Genomic DNA, 18,794 nt, shown 5'->3' on the forward strand with positions numbered 1-18,794 from the left:
ATTAGAATTCCCAGGTCAGCTGACTTTTTTTTAGTAGACTTGACATATTTTGAAACAGGAAGTACCCCTTGGGAGAGTGAAAGATTTATCAAGTGTATTAAGTTTGCTAATAGGTTAAAGCACATAACCTTAGCAATGTGAGTAGGTATTGGATCATCTGCCTGAATCAAATGTTGCAGTGATGGATAAGATAATGGATATGATGGTGTGATCACCTTGAAACCGTGCATTTAGTTTTGATGTTAACTGTATGGCTTTATAATTGCTCTTGAGGTGAGATGTTCACATTTATTGCAATTCTGTCATAATATTTTACAGTTTCTCAAAAGGCCATGATCGTCTGTGCAATTTTTCACCACAGCCCTTGCTCATGTATTTGAGTTATATTTGTTATAGGCCACTAGCAGTTCTTTAGTTAATTATGATTTGCAATTGACTTTTGTTGGTACTGTGGCTGCCAATATAGGCATTGTTTTATGGCAATGGTGCATGCGCTTTAAAAATATTTATATGAGGAAGTTGCAATTTCTTCTATTTCATCTTATCTTTATGGTGTTTTAAAATGTTTATAGACGTTACACTATGTTACACGGATGTTATGCCAGCAACAATAATAATGTTTGCTAATTCCGTGATTTAAAAAAAAAAAGTAGCATTTGATTGTTTTCACCTTCAAATGTAATTATGGTATAGGTTGTTTTTATGTTTTTTTAGAAATGGGGTGCATTGTTTGGGGATTTTTTAAACATATCACTTTTATTTCTTTTTAACTGAATAACAGGAGCAGGGTATTTAAAAGAACAACAGATAAAATGTTAATGTAAAATATTAAAACTCTACTGCAGCATTAATGACTATGCTAGAAGAGTTACATATGAACTTGCATTTCCTAATCTATACTTAGTCCCTGGGATTCCTTTGAATCAATAACCTAGAATGTAGTGGGACTCTGGTCTCCACAGCTCTTTTTCCCTGTCCCCTCATCTGCCTGAATTTTTCACTTGATCAAGCACACTATATCTCATATAAAATGTGGTCCCAGGGGGTCCCTCTGGGACTTTCCCACCAGTTCAAGGGGTTTAGGGACCCCTTATACCTTACTCTTTTTTAATTTTAATGACACTCCCACAGGACTTGCAGGAGTCTCTCACTCCAATGGAAGGGAGACGTCAGATGACAAAAAAGCCCTCTCAGCTAATCAGATTGCTCTATTTTTTAAGTTCTGTGCCCATAGGTCCCACAAACCCAGCTATCCAGATATTCATAAGATGTTAACTTTAATTTTCCAAAAGTTACTGAATAGATTCACACCAAATGAGAAAAAAGCACGCGTTCTGAGTAAACATCTTGCTTTATGACAAATGTGATGGAGCAATTTGGACTGGATGTACGTTGTTATAACGCATGCTTTTACTGCGCATGTTGTTACAACGCAAGCCATTACAAGGCATTGCTTTCGGGGGTGCTGGATAGTGAATAGTTTATTTACTATTCCAACTCCAGTCCCCGTGGATAGTAGGGAAGGTGTTGGATAGTAAATTAAACTATTACTTATCCTAGAGCGCCCCCCAGTGCAATGCGTTGTAATGGTTTTCGTTGTAAAACCTGCGTTGTAAAAGCACTGCGTGGTAAAAGTTGCGTGGTAAAGGATGTTTCCCATTTGGACTGTAGTGCTATTCAAGAACCTCTATGGAAATTGCATGAGGAAATTGCGTTTCCCCCTTTTTTCTCAGCCACAACTTGACGGATCACCTCAAAACTTTCAAGGAAGAAGCTGAAGTAGTGGAACTTTTTCAAATGGTGCCAAGGTTATTAGCAAACCAAAAACACTCTTCTGATGGTAAATTGGTCCTAACTATAACTAAACAAAAAGATTATGGAACTGTACTTAGAATAGTAAACTGCACACCTATCATTTATACACTATCCTCAAGACAAAGGGTCAGAAAATTTATGTAGTGAATCTAAAAGTAATAACCTGGCGGTTCACAACTTAGAACAGCGTATTAATGAGGGCGTCTCAGGGAGAGAAAGTGATATTGCAAGCCCAATTGCTCTTAATCAGAAACCTAGCATTCCATCGAGATTGGTTGTAACTACAGAGGAGGAATTGTGTGTATTGGAGCCCATCTCATCTTCTAGTCAGGTTGGGTCGCTCAAGGTTGTTTCCTGGAATATAGCGGGATTAAAGGGTCGAATTGATTCAGAGGATTGGGCAGTTTTTATAGACTCCTTTGATATCGTCATCTTCCAGGAGAGTTGGGCCCCCGACCCTATATATCGAGCAGGGTATCTAAATTTCTTTAAGCCAGCGATCCAGGGCCCTAAAGGGAGAGCCTCAGGAGGTCTAGTGGTCTGGGTAAGGCAGTCTATTGGGTATAGACCGACTGAAATTATAGTGGCCAACCCTGATCTATTAGGAATTAGGCTTAGTAGGGTTGACCAACAGGATATAGTAGTCATAAATATATACGCCCGTGGACGCCCAGGTGGTCATAGGCCGATCATCATGGACGACTTAGACCTGCTCTTTGAGGCAATAGGAAGGGATAAACTCATTCTCGTAGCCGGGGATTTAAATTGCTCATTTGAACCACTGTTTAGTGTGGGTAAGTATTTGGGGGTAGCAGAAGATGCTGTTTGGGATATCCCGCCTTTATTATTAAATAAGGGTGTTAAGGCTACTGAAGCGGCTCTTCTCTGGCTGGGGCTGTGTTTGGAGCGAGGTCTGCGTGCAGTAAATGGGCGCCCGACCTCCGATAAGGCAGGGCATCCCACCTTTAACAATGGGGTCAGTATGAGCCGAATAGATTACATTTTGATTAAAATAGAATTCTGGTCATTGGTGATTGACATGGAGGTTGTGACTCGTCCAGAGAGCGGCCACAACCCCCTTTCGTTAGCTTTGAAGCTTCAAGGTGATAGTGGCGAGTTCCCTAAAAATCCTTGTCTAACGTCTGAAGCCATTTTGACAAATGATAGAAGAGTTAGATGGTCCAGGGTAGTCGAAGATCCCTCCATAATTAACGACATAGAGAAAGAAGTCTCGGCAACCTTGAACTACATGAAAGCTCTCCCACTCCCCTTGGGGGGCATTTCTCAGATTAGTGACCTCCATGAACAGTGTTTCTCGAAACTTAAAACCTTTCTAACGCAACCGTTTAACCCAAAGAAAGAAAAGGCATCAGGTTCAAAAAACACATGGTATAACAAGAGTTGCAGGGAAGCGCACTGTAGTTTGATCAAGGCGATTAAATCTCGAGTCATTGGTGACATTAAAACTGCGCGGCAATCATACAAAAGAGTCAAATGGGCCGCAAAAAAAAGAGTGGGATGAGCACCTTTGGTCTGAGCTCCTCTCAGCGTGTCAATCATCTAACCAAATTAAGTTCTGGGAAACTGTAAAGTGGGGTATGAACCCAGATTCCAGAATTCCCGTCAATCATGTTCCTCCTGCCGAGTGGGTGACATTTTACTCCTCCCAGTTTAGGGCTTTAAACATAGATCAGCACACAGACCAGACGAAGGGAGTATTTTCACCTTCTAACTCTTGCCCAACTTTAGTCTTTACCTCTTCTGAGGCAGAGCTGGCCCTCAGTGCAGTGCAATCAGGGATAGCCCCAGGAATGGATGCAATACTGGCAGACCTTTTTAAAATTAACTTACACATTTGGGTTCCCTATATAACTATGCTTATTAATGCCACCGCTAAAGGGGCAAGGATTCCGGTTTCTTGGAAAGGGGCGGAAATGTTACCAATTTTTAAAAAAGTGGACCGATCGGTTCCGGGTAATTACCGCCCGATCAGCTTAATTGACTCAATTCAAAAAATAGCTGCTAGGATGGTCTTTGTAAGAATCCAGGGGTGGATGGAACAGGATAACATTTTATCACCAATGCAAGCTGGATTTAGATCTGGCACCAGTACAATAGATCAGGTCTTTAGATTAACCATGTTGTACTGGAAGGTTGTCCTGTTAGGAAGAGGAGCAATCTACGCCGCCTTCGTGGATCTAAAGTCGGCTTTCGACCTTGTGCCCAGGGAGAAAATGTGGAATGCTTTTAAATCTATGGGCCTCCCGCCAGAACTCCTAAATTTAGTAATTAGACTACATGAGGACAATTTTGCCAGGGGGAGATGGGGAAAACAAGGGCAGGTGACGGACAGCTTTCCAGTAACACGCGGCGTCCGTCAGGGATGTGTGTTGGCCCCTACCCTCTTCCTCATGTTTATCAATCAGGTAGTCAAGTTTTTTGCTGACACCCCGACAGATGCTCCAACTTTGGGAGGAACTAAGTATCCGATGTTAATCTTTGCAGACGATACTTTGCTTCTCCCAAAAACTCGGAGAGGGCTACAGACAACACTCAACAGATTCGATGAGTTCTGCAGGGTAAACAGTTTGCAAATCAATATTGGTAAGACTAAATTTATGGTCTTTAGTACAAACCGCCCCATTAAAAGCTCGGTTAGTTTAAATGGTGCCTGTATTGAACAAGTAGAGGTAATGACTTATTTGGGTGTGACATTAGACTATCGCCTTTGCTGGAAACCCCAGGTTGAGGCATTATACCTTAAATTTGCACGCCTCACGGGCTGTTTAATCCAGGAGCACAAGAAGTCCTTTACCAAACGTATTGCCCCAGTACTTAAGATCTATGAAGGAAAAATTAATGCAGCCACTCTGTATGGTGCTGACCTTTGGGGTTTTAAAGATCTAACCTCTTTGGTCAAAGCCTAAAATAAATTCTTGCGGAATTTGATAGGTCTTCCCCAATCTACACCAATCAAACCCCTGTTGTTAGATTTGGGCCGTAAGCCCATTAATGAGTTGGCTCGGTATCGTTTGGTGGCACTGTGGCGACGGATTTGGACTTCCCCAGAGCTTAGCCTCTTTGCCAGCGAACTAGCTGAGGTAAAATCATCATGGGGCGCCTCAAATATTGCATGGCTGAGGGAAGTGAAACAGGTGTTGGAAGAGATGAGTCTTAACCAGCTCTGGGTCTCTCCGGGGACCTCCTTGTTCCCTTCCAAACAGGATTTTAAAGATCTGTATTGGGCTTCGGTTAAGCACTCAGCTGTAGTTCAGTCAAATGATACCACTAGCATAACAGGCCTCTTTCTGACCCATAAAGTGACCCCCTCTCTGGAGATCTATTGGGATGTGATCACTAAGACTCTCGACCGGAAATTATACCACCAGTTCCGAGTCGGGTCTTTAACAATTAACTCCTTTACAAAAAAGTGGTCTGCCAACTCAAATGATACTTGCCCCTTCTGCTTAGTCTATCCGGAGAGTGTGGGTCATTTTCTTTTCGCCTGCCCTGCATATCATGCCCCAAGATTGAAATGGATTAGGCCTATCTGTTGTAGGCTAGAAATCAAAGGGAGCATTGAAGCCATGAAGATATTTCGTACCAATACTTCTGAGTTGGTAGTGGTTGGTGTTGCTAAATTTCTTGGGTGAATCAACAAAGAGATGCCAGTACTGCACTTCAATTCAATATTTTCAACTAATTGAGTAACAATCCTCAATTCGGAAAGACCAATCTTTTAGTCTAGATTCTTATGAATACTTCTTTTTATTTTTATTTTCTTTTATGTATTTTCTTTTTTTGTTGTAAGATTATATTTAAACAAACATTCTTTCACAAAAGAAGAGACTTGTAAGGTATATACAAAAACATCCAATATGTACAAGAACAACAAAATGTCACAACTCAAATCCAATATGTATCATTTTGCAAAACGTTTGATGGACACATAAAACATTCAAAAGACTACACTTAGTACACTTAGGGACATAGACATACAAGACTAGACAAATTGACAACAATATGCCAAAGATTAACTGTTCTGAAGTAAGTGTAAACGCCCTGTATTAAATAAAGTTCTTTTTAAACAACAGGTGCGGATACTAGTGCTTAGTACAAGATTTGTTCATGCATATTTTATGCAATAGACCATCCAGTAGTTCAATTTTTAAGTTTTAGTCATGAGAAGATTGGTCTATTAAGAGAACGGAGGTTCAAGAGAACAGGGGTCGACGCGTTTCGAATCCCTTAGGTGGCAGGGATTCTCATCAGGACCGTGTGGGCTCAATCTACAAAAATAAATAAATAAACATTCTGTCAGTCATGCTAGCAACACTCAACTTCAAGCAGTCACACACTCTCTCAGATCATACCTGTGTTTATATTTCAGTGGTCGGTCTCCCAAAGGATGGTTTACTCATGTAGCTGTAATGTTTAGAATTAAGCAAAATTAGAGTTGGTTTGCCAGGAAAGCAGATCAAAAATGATGGCATGCATCAGTCTGAGTACTTACATAGATCGGCAATATGACCGCGTGGTCAGATTTTTCACTTTCTTCAAACGATTCTATAAAGAAGGGGAGAGATGTCTTATTTACTTTGGCACTTATATGCTCTTTGTTGACACGCATATGTGCATATTTAAATAAATAACAGGCTTCAAGAACCGGGTGCTTTTCGTTGGCTGTGTGAATCGTGGGGATAAGGTGATGGGCGTGCGGTTGCGTCCGCATTCGTATTGTAGGAGGAAAAGATAGTGACTGATTACATTTAGCGCTTCGGTGCTCCGTGAAAAAGGCACGTGTATTTTCATATTAAAATGACGGGCATTCGAGTCCATGAGTGCATCCAAGGTTTGTAATAACGTTACGTGGGAGGGTATTCTTACCGGTATCAATTCTTGAAGTCTCCTCCATACACGTCCACGTCCATTGCTAAGGCGCGTTTGTGTTTGTCCCGGTTGACCCGGTTGTAGAAATGGTTGGAATCCGCTGCTTGGGCTTCTGGGAATTGTAGTTTGTTTGCCTATTGTGATGATTGCATTTTTATTGGGGGTTATGGAAAATGTTGTTTGGTCCGTTTGTGTGGCGCATTCGCCGGTTCCGTAAGTCAGGTTGAATTAGAACATTAGATCGTTGATTAGAATCCCGTATAAGTCTATTATAGATCGTGTATTTTTGGTAAAAGTGTCATTAATGTCCAAGGGTCTGTGAATTCACTACAGTTTATGGGAGAAAAATGACTCTATTTATAAGTTGTAAAGTTCCGACATTTCGTTCAAGCCCCGAGTGGCTGAGTTGAATTTCAGGATCAACATTGCTTCTCGTTGTTTGAGTTTGGCCTCTAGATCTCCACCCCTCTGGTCGTGCTCTAACTTCGAGATGACAGTCCATCTGAAATCGAGGTCTTCATGTGACTCGTCAATCCAATGTTGTGCGAGAGGTGCTGTAGTGATTTTTCTCTTTATTCTTGATTTATGATGAGATATTCTCTGTCTGATTTCCTGATTTGTTTTCCCTATGTACAATTTGGCGCATGGGCATAGGATGGCGTAAATCAAGTTTTTTGATTTGCAATTTGTAAAAGTGTTATGCTTCCATGAGATTCCTTCATGTTGGAATACATTCCCTTCAATTGTGGAGTTGCAGCACAGGCATGTTCCACACTTTTTGTGTCCTGTAACTGGAGGTAAATTGACAAACTCACGTATTGTAGGGGCCTTCTTGACAGGGACAGCTGCCCTGATGACTTGGTTCGCAATGCTCTTGTCCTTTTTAAAGGCAAAAAGTGGTTTGGCGTTCAACTGTGTATCAACATCCTTTATTAGATGCCAGTTCTGGTGAATGACCTTTTTGAGAAAGTTAGATGATGCCCCGAATGTAGTAGCACACACTGTGCGCTTAAGTTTTTTCTTTTCTTTCTTTCTCAGGAGTTCTTCTCATGGTGTCCACCACGCACGTTTTATTGCTTGTTTGATCAATTTAGATGGATAGCCCCGATCTAAAAGTCTCTCCATGAGCACGTTAGCATGATACATATACTCGTCTTTGAATGAACAATTTCGACGTATGCGGAGAAATTGGCCTATTGGTAAATTTTCTTTCAAACTGCGCGGGTGGTTGCTAGAAAAGTGCAAGGATTTGTTGCGGTCAGTCTCTTTTCTAAAGAGGGTGGTCACCAACTGTCCGTCTGTACAATAAACTTCCACGTCTAGAAAGGACAGTCTTGTGGGTGATGATTGAATGCTGAATTTAATGTCCCTTGTGCGGTTGTTGAGCCATCCATGGAAATCAGCTAGTTGTTCCGTTGTGCCAGACCATGTGAAAAAAATGTCGTCAATGAAACGAACCCAACCCCCTATCCATTGTGAGAAGGGGTTGTTGTTGTGTACGTGTCTGTCTTCATATTCACTCATGAAGAGTATGGCAAGCTCCGGGGCAAAGGGACAGCCCATGGCTACTCCCTTTATTTGTAGAAAGAAGTCCTCATGGAATTTAAAGTAATTTTTAGTCAAAGCCATTCTAGCCAGTTTCAAAATAAAGTCCGTGGGAATTCTTGCTGGACGATCTCTTTTATCCAAGAAAATTTCCACCACTTCCAGAGCCTGGTCTTGGGGGATTTGAGTATATAGTGAAACTATATCCATGCTAACTAGTAAATCCTGGCCTTCGGTAAATGGTAATTGTTGTAATTTACACAGAAAATCTGAGGTATCTCTCAAAAAAGATTGTACTGTCAATGTGAACGGTTTGAGGAAGAAGTCGATAAACTTGGAGATGGGTTCAAAAAGTGAATCGCACCCAGATATTATGGGGCGGCCTGGTGGTGATTTGGCATTCTCATGTACCTTTGGAAGTACATAGAACAAAGGTGTTCTTGGGTGTTTATTGACCAAATAATTGAATTCTTGTTTGCCCAAAAAGCCTTGTTCGAAACCATTCTGTAGTATTTTCTCGAGTTCTCTCTGAAATTCAATCGTTGGGTCTGATCGTATTTTCCGATAACATTCTATGTCAAGTAACTGTCGATTGGCTTCCGCTATATATTCGTTGGTGCCCCAAATAACAATCGAACCGCCTTTGTCGGCTTGCTTGACTATAATATTCTCATCATTTCTGAGAGAAAAAAGTGCGTCTTTTTCTTTTTTAGACAAATTGTGTTTGGTGAGGGATTCGTTCTTTCTTTCTTCTGATGCAATAGCTGACAATACAGTTTTTTCAAAGTATATCACTTCTTTAGGTGTTTTGAAAGCTGGTGGACAAAAGGTAGATTTCCTCTTTAAACCCGTAGTTTCTGTTTCCGACATTGTTTCTTTGCCTGAAAAAAATGCAATCAGACGGATTTTCCTGCAGAACTCGATAAATTCCAGCTTGAGTCTAACAAAGTCTGGAGGTTTTGTAGGGACGAAAGTGAGTCCCTTTTCCAATACACTTATTTCCGACGAGGAAAGAACTCTGTTGGAGAGGTTGATAACTGATGAGATCCCTAGTTTTTGTAATTTTGTCGCCTCGTGGACATCTCCCATGGGTGGTTGTATCTTGTTTTTCCGCCCATTTCTTGGGTGGGCATGGGTTATTCGTACCAGGAACCCAAACGTATTTTAATATTGAAATGATTACTGTGGTATTATATTTCTAAAGTCTTATTATACTGTTTAATATCTTTTTAATGATGATTGTAATGACGGTTTTTTATCAAATTTGTCATTCTTCGATGTTCTTGATATTTCTGTCTTTTATGATTTTATTATCGAAATAAAGACTTATGAAACTGAAACTGAAACACTATCCTCAATTGTATTTGGATTGGATTTAGAATAGTATATCTAACCCCCTTCCCCACTCCCCCAGTGTTTGTGGGAACTGGGTAAATATAGTAAACCATTACCCCTTTTCTATAAACTTTCCATAATCATTGTTGAATTGGAGTTAGAATACTATATCTCACCTTCCCCACCAATTATGCTTTTTGCCCAATATTTGTGAGAGAAGTTAGAATATTAAATTTCACACCTTTTATGTGTATTTTCCCCAGTATTTGTGAAACTTTAGCTAGAATATTAAGTCTGACACCCTTCATATGTGTACTTTGGCCAAATGTTGTTGGGCTGGAGTTATAATAGTAAATGCCACACCCCAAATGCACACATTTTGCTAATGTATACAGGACTGGGGTAAAATATTAAATGTCACCCCCTTTTATTTATATCTTTTTCCCTAGTTTTGTTGGACTGAAGTTCGATAAGGAAATCTCACCTATTTAATGTATGTGCATTCCTCAAGTTCTGTTGGAATAGAGTTAAAATTGTAAATCTCATATCCTCGATTTTTCAAATGTTCCCAATGTTTGTGGGACCTGAGGTAGAATAGGAAATATCTTCCCCTCAATATGAATGCCTCACTGCAGGAAAATGCTTCAGTTTGCATGTCACTCCCATGTTTCTTTGGACTGTTGCTGCTGTGCTTTTTTACTCTGTGCACTGGAACTCTGCTAACTTGCCCAGTGCATGAGCTCTGACCCATAAAACATGTTGACATTGGCTATACTTCTAATTGTCATATTTACCTTACCTATAAGTCTCTGGTATATTGTACAAAGTTTGCCCAGGGCCTGTAACATATATTACTAATGGACTGCTACACACATTGTGCCACCACTAGAGGGACAGTGGAAAATATGACTGCAATTTCGACATGTCAGAATAACTACTTTTGACAGGCCTACACCTTCCTTTTAAATATTAGTAGGTCAACTTTAAGTATGCTTTAATGCCCAATATGACAGGGGCAGGGTATTTAAAAGAACAACATGTACAATTTTAATGTATACCATTGACAAAGCACCTACAGTTATTTTCCTTATAGAAGGTTTAACTGTTCCATCAAGGAAACAATTACAAAGTTGATTTTTTGATTCTTTAAAATAATTCTAACAAGCCCTCATCACATCTGAACTAAAATGAGGACAAAATATTTTATGGAAGATACTTTTTAAAAATGATCTTATACCTGCCTAAACTTCTAGAAGTCACTTTGCATGACCTTCCAACTGTTACTCAGGAGCTCCTTAATGAGGTGTGAACTTGCTCCCAGAGCTGAGAGGGGTGCATCGTCAGTGGGCCAGACTTCACTGCAGCTCCCACTAGTTTCATCTCTGCAGCAGCACATCCATTTCAGTGGGAACAACACCAACTGGCATCTGATTACATTGAACCCTCCTCAGCTATTGTCTGCAGCCTTGCCATGCTGACAAAATCCAACTTCCAAAAAAGATTCTATGTCCGAAGGTAGAAAGCTGCACTGGCCATGCAGTTGAGCAGCTTCCAAATCGATATTGACAACTTCCTGGGTACACACTCCTGACATTTCCCTGCTCAGAGTTTTTCCTGCCGTCGTCAATGGCTTTGCCTCAACCTTGTCCATCATCAACCCTGTCATTGACAAGCACATCTTCGGATTTAGCCTGCAGTATTGCCCCGCTGAAGACCGTCCCTTCTCTGAAATGTTGTAACTGTGAAGGTAGCATTCCAACCAGGACAGATCTTACCTCTGTATTCGACCTGTGCATTATTGTGCTTGGCCTTAAACCTTTCTCTTGTTCTTATCTAGTACAACCAGATACTCGCAGTATCTCCTGTTCCCCTTAGTGGATTTTTCTTGTTTTGGTGTGAATTTTTTCATTAAAATATTTTCAATTTTTTTTAATTGGAGCTGAATTTTTATTGTGCTGTGTTTTCGACTTTTTAACTGGTTTGATACTTCTAAATACTTTGCAGTTTTTCTCAAGTTAAGCCTATCTGCTCAGTGCCATAGCTATCAGGGGTGAGCTGATGTTTAGATTACGGAAACCTTTACTTGACCTTACACGAATAGTGACAATATTACTTATGGTGGACTACCACCCACCCTAACTAATAAGTAATAATCCACTTTCTCACACCCAGTTTTTGCTGGACTTGAGATATAATTAACGGAACACCCTCAAATTAATGATTTTTTATTAATGTTTTTGTGCCTGAGCTTAGAAAAGTATGTTATCAATTTGAATAATGCATTTTTTCCATTTTTAGGAGTTCGGAGTTAGAGTGGTAAATTTGTCACCCTTTATGTATGCACTTTTTCTACTGTTTGTTGGGCTGCAGTTGGAATAGTATATCCAGTTCCCCATGCCCACATTTGTGCATTTGTTCCAAATTTTGATTGTGACTTTGTTTAGATCTTAATTTTACAAATATTAAGTGCTTATAGATTTAATAAATATTTTTTTATAAATAAACTATATATTATATATTTACATTTTTATTTCAAAGTCTTTTGTTTACTATAAATTATATATTTTCGATTATTTTTTTAGTTTAATTAATGAAACGCATGATCATACTAGTATATTTTTTGTATTAATGTATTATATTAAGTTGTTTAAAGTACATTTTTTAAATTATTTTGTAAATTAAAATTACATTTGTATTATTCTCCTAAATTGAGGTGGTAACTGTTTTAAACAGGGGAAGGGGTCCTCTTTAAACCCCTTCCCCTTTGGAAATCGGGGTGGCAGTTTTAGGACGAGTAGGTAGTGGGGACCACTGTCTACTCTCACTGTAGTCTTTCAAAACAGCAAACTTTCTGTTTCCAAACGCACCCTCGGTTCCTTTAAGGAACACGGTCTGCTTTTAAGGAAAAGTTTTCCGCATTGGAATTCAAACACAGGAGTGATGGTCTGCTGTCCCTTGCGACCACCATCTCTGTGATTGTAGCCAATCAAAGGGTGTCACACATTGTAATCTGCCTTATTAATATTAATTGGGCAGGTCGTTTTGAGATTCTCTGCAATTCGTTCTTTTGTAAATTGTCCTATTATTACATAAGCCACAACATAAAATAGCGGTCGCAAAAAGTCTGTGCGCAATTTGCAACCGCTTTTGGCAAGCACTATTATTGTACATCTGGCCTATCGTGTTTAATCCACCTTTTTGAATTTCTTGAGGGACTAAATCATATTAGTTCACTACTCCCTTTCCTCATGACAGTTTTTACCAGGGCACTTGGAGTTTCTCATAAACCCTATTTTTTATTTTTTTTTATTTTACAAAACTAACACTTCGGTGTTTACATTACATACTCAGAGAGAGTTGCTTGAATAGACACCATACACTCGTGTTCTAATGACTTGTTCCAAATGCATTTAACATACACTGTTTGATTAAGTGAATGTCCAGCAGCCACTGGGCTCTCTCTGTGTGAAGGTTTAGGAGTTTTCGAGGTATTGCACTATTACCCAAAACATAGCTTTGTTTTTATTTTTGAGCCTTTGTTTTTTGCTCAACTATTTTCTATGGTGAACAAAGTAAAAAGAACTCAAAATATGACGTTATTCATACGTAAGTTGTAAGAGTGCAAAGTTAGAAAAAATATATGGTTGTGAACAACTTGTGTATGTTGGCATGTCTAAAGTCGCAGTGCATGTTTAATTGTGCAAAAATGTTTATCACTGGATAATTTATAGAAAAAAAGCACAAAAGGGGCCTCTGCGGTTAAAGCATCTTGTATCTTTTCTTGCTAGAAAAACAGTAGTGTAACCATGCATGTGATTAGTTATTAATCTTTTTTTATTTATGTGCGCATGAACGTGCAGAAGGTTTTGTGCCAATTAATTTTTTTTGTACAGTGCAAGCAGATCTCCAAGTGTGCACATTTATGAGACAATCGAGTGTACACCCAATTTCAAGTGTGGGGTATGCATCCTACCTTTATTATCAATGTCTTTCGCAATACACTCTGAGTTATAAAATATTGTGTTTTTTTCCCAAACAGGCATGCAAATTTTTCTTCGGCTGGGAAAGCCATCACCGTACTTTTTCGCATAGTGACTGGGGAAGACTGGAATAAAATTATGCATGACTGTATGGTAGGTTCTGCCTTATTATAATTGTTGCACTGTTCTAGTAATTTCGTACTTACTATTTATCTTCATCCTCTAATTAAACGAGCTTGTTTAGTAATACAATTTGTTTTCAGATACAGTTCATTGAGGAGAGAATGGTGGGTTGCTGAGTATGACGTTGACATTACCATACATACATAGTTTACTTAATCTACATTTTCTTTACTGCGTCTATATTAATGCTCGATAACTTAAATGTTAGTTAAAGATGTTAGAGGTGCACAGCAACCTTTCAAAAATGTGTACACAACTTGGAATGTCATCTATCTGAATTTAGGCTAAAAAACTATTACATCCACCATTCGGAATCACTAAGGTCGCAGAGTGCCTCGAAAAAAGTAACATAAGAATTCTCAAACTGTACCTTGAGAGTCTGTCATCAAATGGCATTGTCCTAAGAGTGGTCGACTCAACATCAATCTGCTTTTCTCTAAGTCCCACTCCCCAGGAATGAAGCAAACCTTCAGAGGTGCCTTTTCCATCTCTGATAGTATCTAGATCCTAATTTCCCACTATCAAATTTACCTTATTGGCCTTCATCATCCACACAGACTATAAAATAAAGCTGGAAACAAACAAAACCGCCTACTAAACGTCCTTTGCAATACCCCGCTGTCAAAGGTGCCTCCTCCCCAGAGTGGAGAGCCTAGCTCTGATTAATAAAAAGACCATCCCAACATCCAAAGCATTGAAGTAGCCCTGGCAACAACTGTTATAGCCGGCAATAAGGCTTCACCAGGATGGCTACAGAAATTCAAATTCAAACACACTTGTCATTTTCCCAAACATCCTGCAAAAGACAGCTGTACTGAGGCTTCCAACAACTGGTTCGCTGCACCCCACATTGACAAAAGAACAGGGGCCCCAAGACACCTAGGCTCTTGTCTAGGCAACTAGGAACCCTGGCACAAATGGTCCATCATTCCTCAAGAGGGCCCTAATGAGAGCTGTTTTTCCCATTGTCTCTGTCAGTTATCATCTCACCACAAGAGCCCTAGATTACCACATACCCATTGGAGCAGCTCCTGCAAAGTCCACCATTACAGGTTCATTTCAAAATGCAAGGTCTGTATCCACAAATGCCCGCACAATCATGTCCTCATCAACTCTCACTATATTCTGACTCTAACAGAGAGCTGGCTTACTGAGGTCACAGTTCATGGTTTCACTGACATTTTTTCCAACAATGACAACAACGTGAGCAGAAATCATAAGTAAGGCAGCGGTTTAAGGGTTTCTTATCCTGAAAATAAGTTATGGCTGGATTACGAGTTTGGCGGTCCGACCTCTGGACCACTATTACAGTGGTCGGGAGTACACTGCCAAGCTGGCAGCATCTGACTGCCGCATTACGAGTTAACCACCGGGTGGGCAGTGTTGGGACGGCGGTGTCACGGCAGAGGCATACTTTGGCTCATAGAGAGACTGCAACACATGCCTTTGCCATGGCACCGTCTCCTGCACCTCAGTGCAATGTGCACCATGAACCATGTCATGCATGGCACACAGTGCAAGCACAACAGTGCAAGAAGAGGAGGGCACAACATGTGCTCACATGCACACACCCCATGGGATACAACACGCTTGGGCCCTGCTTGTGGCCCCAGCCCTGCCTTTCCACCAACCTTTTCATGGCGTAGTCCTCGCCATAAAAAGGCAGATGTCAAGGCAGGTAGTAACTTGCATGGTGGAGCCAGCGTCGACTCCAGAGACCGCCACTTCACCTCCCCACCTCCCCGTCAGGATCCAGGATCTGGGTGGTGGCGGAGGTCTTGTGTCAGGCTTCTGACGGTCCAACCACCAACATCATAATCAGGCAGTCAGCCCACAGAGGAGGTGGCAGTTTAGCTGCCACCGTGGTTACGGGGGTCTTGGGACTGCCGTACTCATAATCAGGCCCTTATTGTTTTGAGGCTAAAATACTTTGAATACCCCATGTATAAATATATAAGCAGACCTTTCACTCTCTTTAGACATTTATTTATCATCCGCCGGAAAATCCAACATTCATTCGCAACTGACATCCTCCACTTTGCTCATTATCTGTTGACACATTCAAACTGAGTGCTCTTTCTGAGAGACTTCAACAATTAAATGTAACACACATACACACCTTCACTCAAGCATGACAGATGTTAAGGGTAATATGCTATCTTGATGTATCTCCAACTTGGTTACCAAGATGAAGAGTACAGACTGTTGAATGGTCATCTTGACAAATATTGAAGATGAGAAAGGTCAGTTCCAGTGCATACTATGAGCCAGTGATTGCAGGGGGAGGCACACCGCAACCATTGTTGCAGACTAGGACTTATTTTTCCTCAACAGACTTTCATCCGGAGCAAGAGAGAGTCAACCACAAAAGAGGCAAAGGAGGAGAAAAATAAAGATTGAAAAACAAAGCAGATGTGGAAAAAAACCTGCAAGATTGAGATAAAGATACAGGAAGTGTGTGGTGGATTAACGAGGCATCAGGTGGACTCAAGACCTGGTAGCTTTTGTATTTGGCAGCCCACACTCAATAGTTCTGACCGTGGAATTTTGAGCGGAACTTTGGGAACCTGCACTTATATTTTTGACAGATTAGGCACTGTCAGTATCTTTTTTTATATTAAGGATGCAGGAACTCTAACTTTATACCACATCCCCAAATGAAAGGCAAAACAAACCAACCTTGAATTATTTTGCATTTCCTAAATTGTAAGAAAATGAAAGACTAATTAAAAAAAGTAAAAAGAAGAAAAGTCTCAATTTAACTTCACTGTGACTGAGGCTTGACCAAAGTACATTGCCCTATGGTGTGCGTTGTAGTAGGAAGAATCATAATATCAATGTCAGTTAAGGAAACAAGTAAAGACATTTAATGAAAGTTCCTTTTATTCATTTATTGAATGTTGCAGTATTGATTCATCATCACCTGTAGCAGTTGCATCTGACCTGGTAGGAACATGTAGTAATGAATTGAGGTACTGCAGCTTGGTGATAAACTTTTCAGGCTTTTACATATGACTTAAGAGGGGCATCTAGTAACAACTTGAGACATTGCAGATGTGTGTCTTGTCCACCTCATGAAAAATTAATAGTTAAAATACATACATATGTATGAATAAAATGAATTACACATAAATTAAATGTGCAAATTAGATGTGAGCTAATTCTACCATGTTTTAGGGAAAGAGCACAAACCCTTCATCGCTGGTTAGTAGGGGTAAAGTGCACAGAGTCCTAATACTAACCTAAGCAATTTCAGCAATGTAAAGGAGTGGTGAAGGCAAAAGGTTTGGGGGAATAACACACCAATGTGAGGTCTAACTATATAGACCTAACAAACACACATATTTATATCTGTGTATCTCACTATTTCATTATCAGAGATCCCCCTTGAGTCAGATAGATACAAAATCCTCAAAATTCTTTCCTGGAGCAACAATACATTAAGTTGTTATCAGATGGCCCTCTTGAGACAGGTTCACGTGCTCAAATCTCCTTCACAAAGCTGAGGGGTGTGGATACAACATTTAAATTTGTCTACACACTTTTGCTATTATACTTACTTGTGTGTTTTTCCCATAGAATAAATTAATATTCCAAAATGAATTATGAAAATAAGTTAATATAGCTGATTGCAATACGTTTCTGGATTTTTATTGAAATGAGTGATGACACTCTTTTACACGTAGGTAGAAGCAGCCTTGGAAAATACGAGTGCCTTGAAATGCCTAACTATGGAGGGACTATTATTTTAGGTGGATGTATGCATGTGTACAAAGTCATAGCGATTACTCAAACTGAATGTTGCCAGTGACTGAAGTAGGCTGAGCCTGTATCCTATGCTCTGATTAAAGGTGTACAATTTGAGTGATAGTTGACTAACCCTGTGGGTAAAGATGACTGACTAAAAGACCCCTATTTGCATGAATTTTTATTATGAATATTTTGGGAAACATGAGGCTGTCTATAGGCAGGATCTAAAAGGAAATATAGAAAAGATTTGCAATGTGCTTTAGAAAGTCTATTCACCACAAAGAAATAGACAAATTGGACTTGACAATGAAAATGCTATTATTCCCTGGGCAGGCTCATCAGAAGTGGTTGGTTAGGGTAGCTGGTTGGTAGACTGGCATACTTCAAGATCTCTAACTGGAAGAGGGTGTCAATGCTTCACACAGTGACTAGACCTGCCTATGAGTAGTTTATGTACTATTTGCAGATATAAAGAAAGGGAGATGCTTATTTTTCCTCCGGGATGGATCCTACTACCCACTTGGTCAGGTTGTTGCAAGTAGGGCATGATTCAGAAGTCATACAAGTTAAAAAAAAATGCGGCAGAGAGATTTTAAGATTTGAGTTGGTGATCTTGTACTTTCCTTTTTATCTCCTTAATATCGTCAGTAGGGTTCATCCAGAATTCTTAGTGTGAGAACAAATCACTCGATACGTGTTTTCCTTGGGCAACTTTGGCAAATGAGCCATTTCAGGGCAATACGTTTATTCTTTTTTCTTTTTTTAAATATTTTTATTGATTTTTTCCATTGCAAAGAAAATTTCTTAGTACATGTCTTGGCAATTCTTAAGCAATAAAAATCATAGAAAGAGCAGGAAGAAGATAAAGTGCAAAATTGTCAATTAAAACCATCCAATTCATTCAATATTTACAGGTATTATAAACATATATTTCTCCATCCATTATAGTTTACAGAGAAGAAAGTGCGTGTGCATTAAATAGAGTAGTTTGATATCCAATTCATTGAATTCATTGATTAATTTCTTAAAATAATCAGAAGACATCAAAGGATAAAAACAGAGCTACACTGTCCCTATCTGTATTTTAGATTTATTTTCCCTGGTCGTTATTGATTCACCAGTCCTGCAATAGGAGCCTAGATTTTCTGACTCAGCTCTTTTTTCCTCGACCTCTTAACTTATATACTGAAGATTCGATTTTGTAGATAACCAGCATCTTTGACTGCCAGCTGGAGAAAGCTGGGGGGGTTACTACTTATCCATTGGGAGGTAATACATAAACGGACAATGGACATT

General features: G+C 39.7%; 1 protein-coding gene across 1 annotated transcript in view; it reads left to right on the forward strand.

Moving 5' to 3' along the window:
- NALCN (sodium leak channel, non-selective) overlaps positions 1-18,794 on the forward strand; it is a 2,672,759-nt gene that overhangs the window by 2,604,844 nt on the left and 49,121 nt on the right. The window contains exon 36 of the mRNA XM_086934370.1: positions 13,625-13,718. Within this exon, the coding sequence (XP_086790496.1) occupies positions 13,625-13,718 (94 nt within the window). The remainder of the gene's footprint in view (positions 1-13,624; positions 13,719-18,794) is intronic.

The sequence above is a fragment of the Lissotriton vulgaris genome, chromosome 8 (genome assembly GCF_964263255.1).
Source record: "Lissotriton vulgaris chromosome 8, aLisVul1.2, whole genome shotgun sequence".
NCBI lineage: Eukaryota > Metazoa > Chordata > Amphibia > Caudata > Salamandridae > Lissotriton > Lissotriton vulgaris.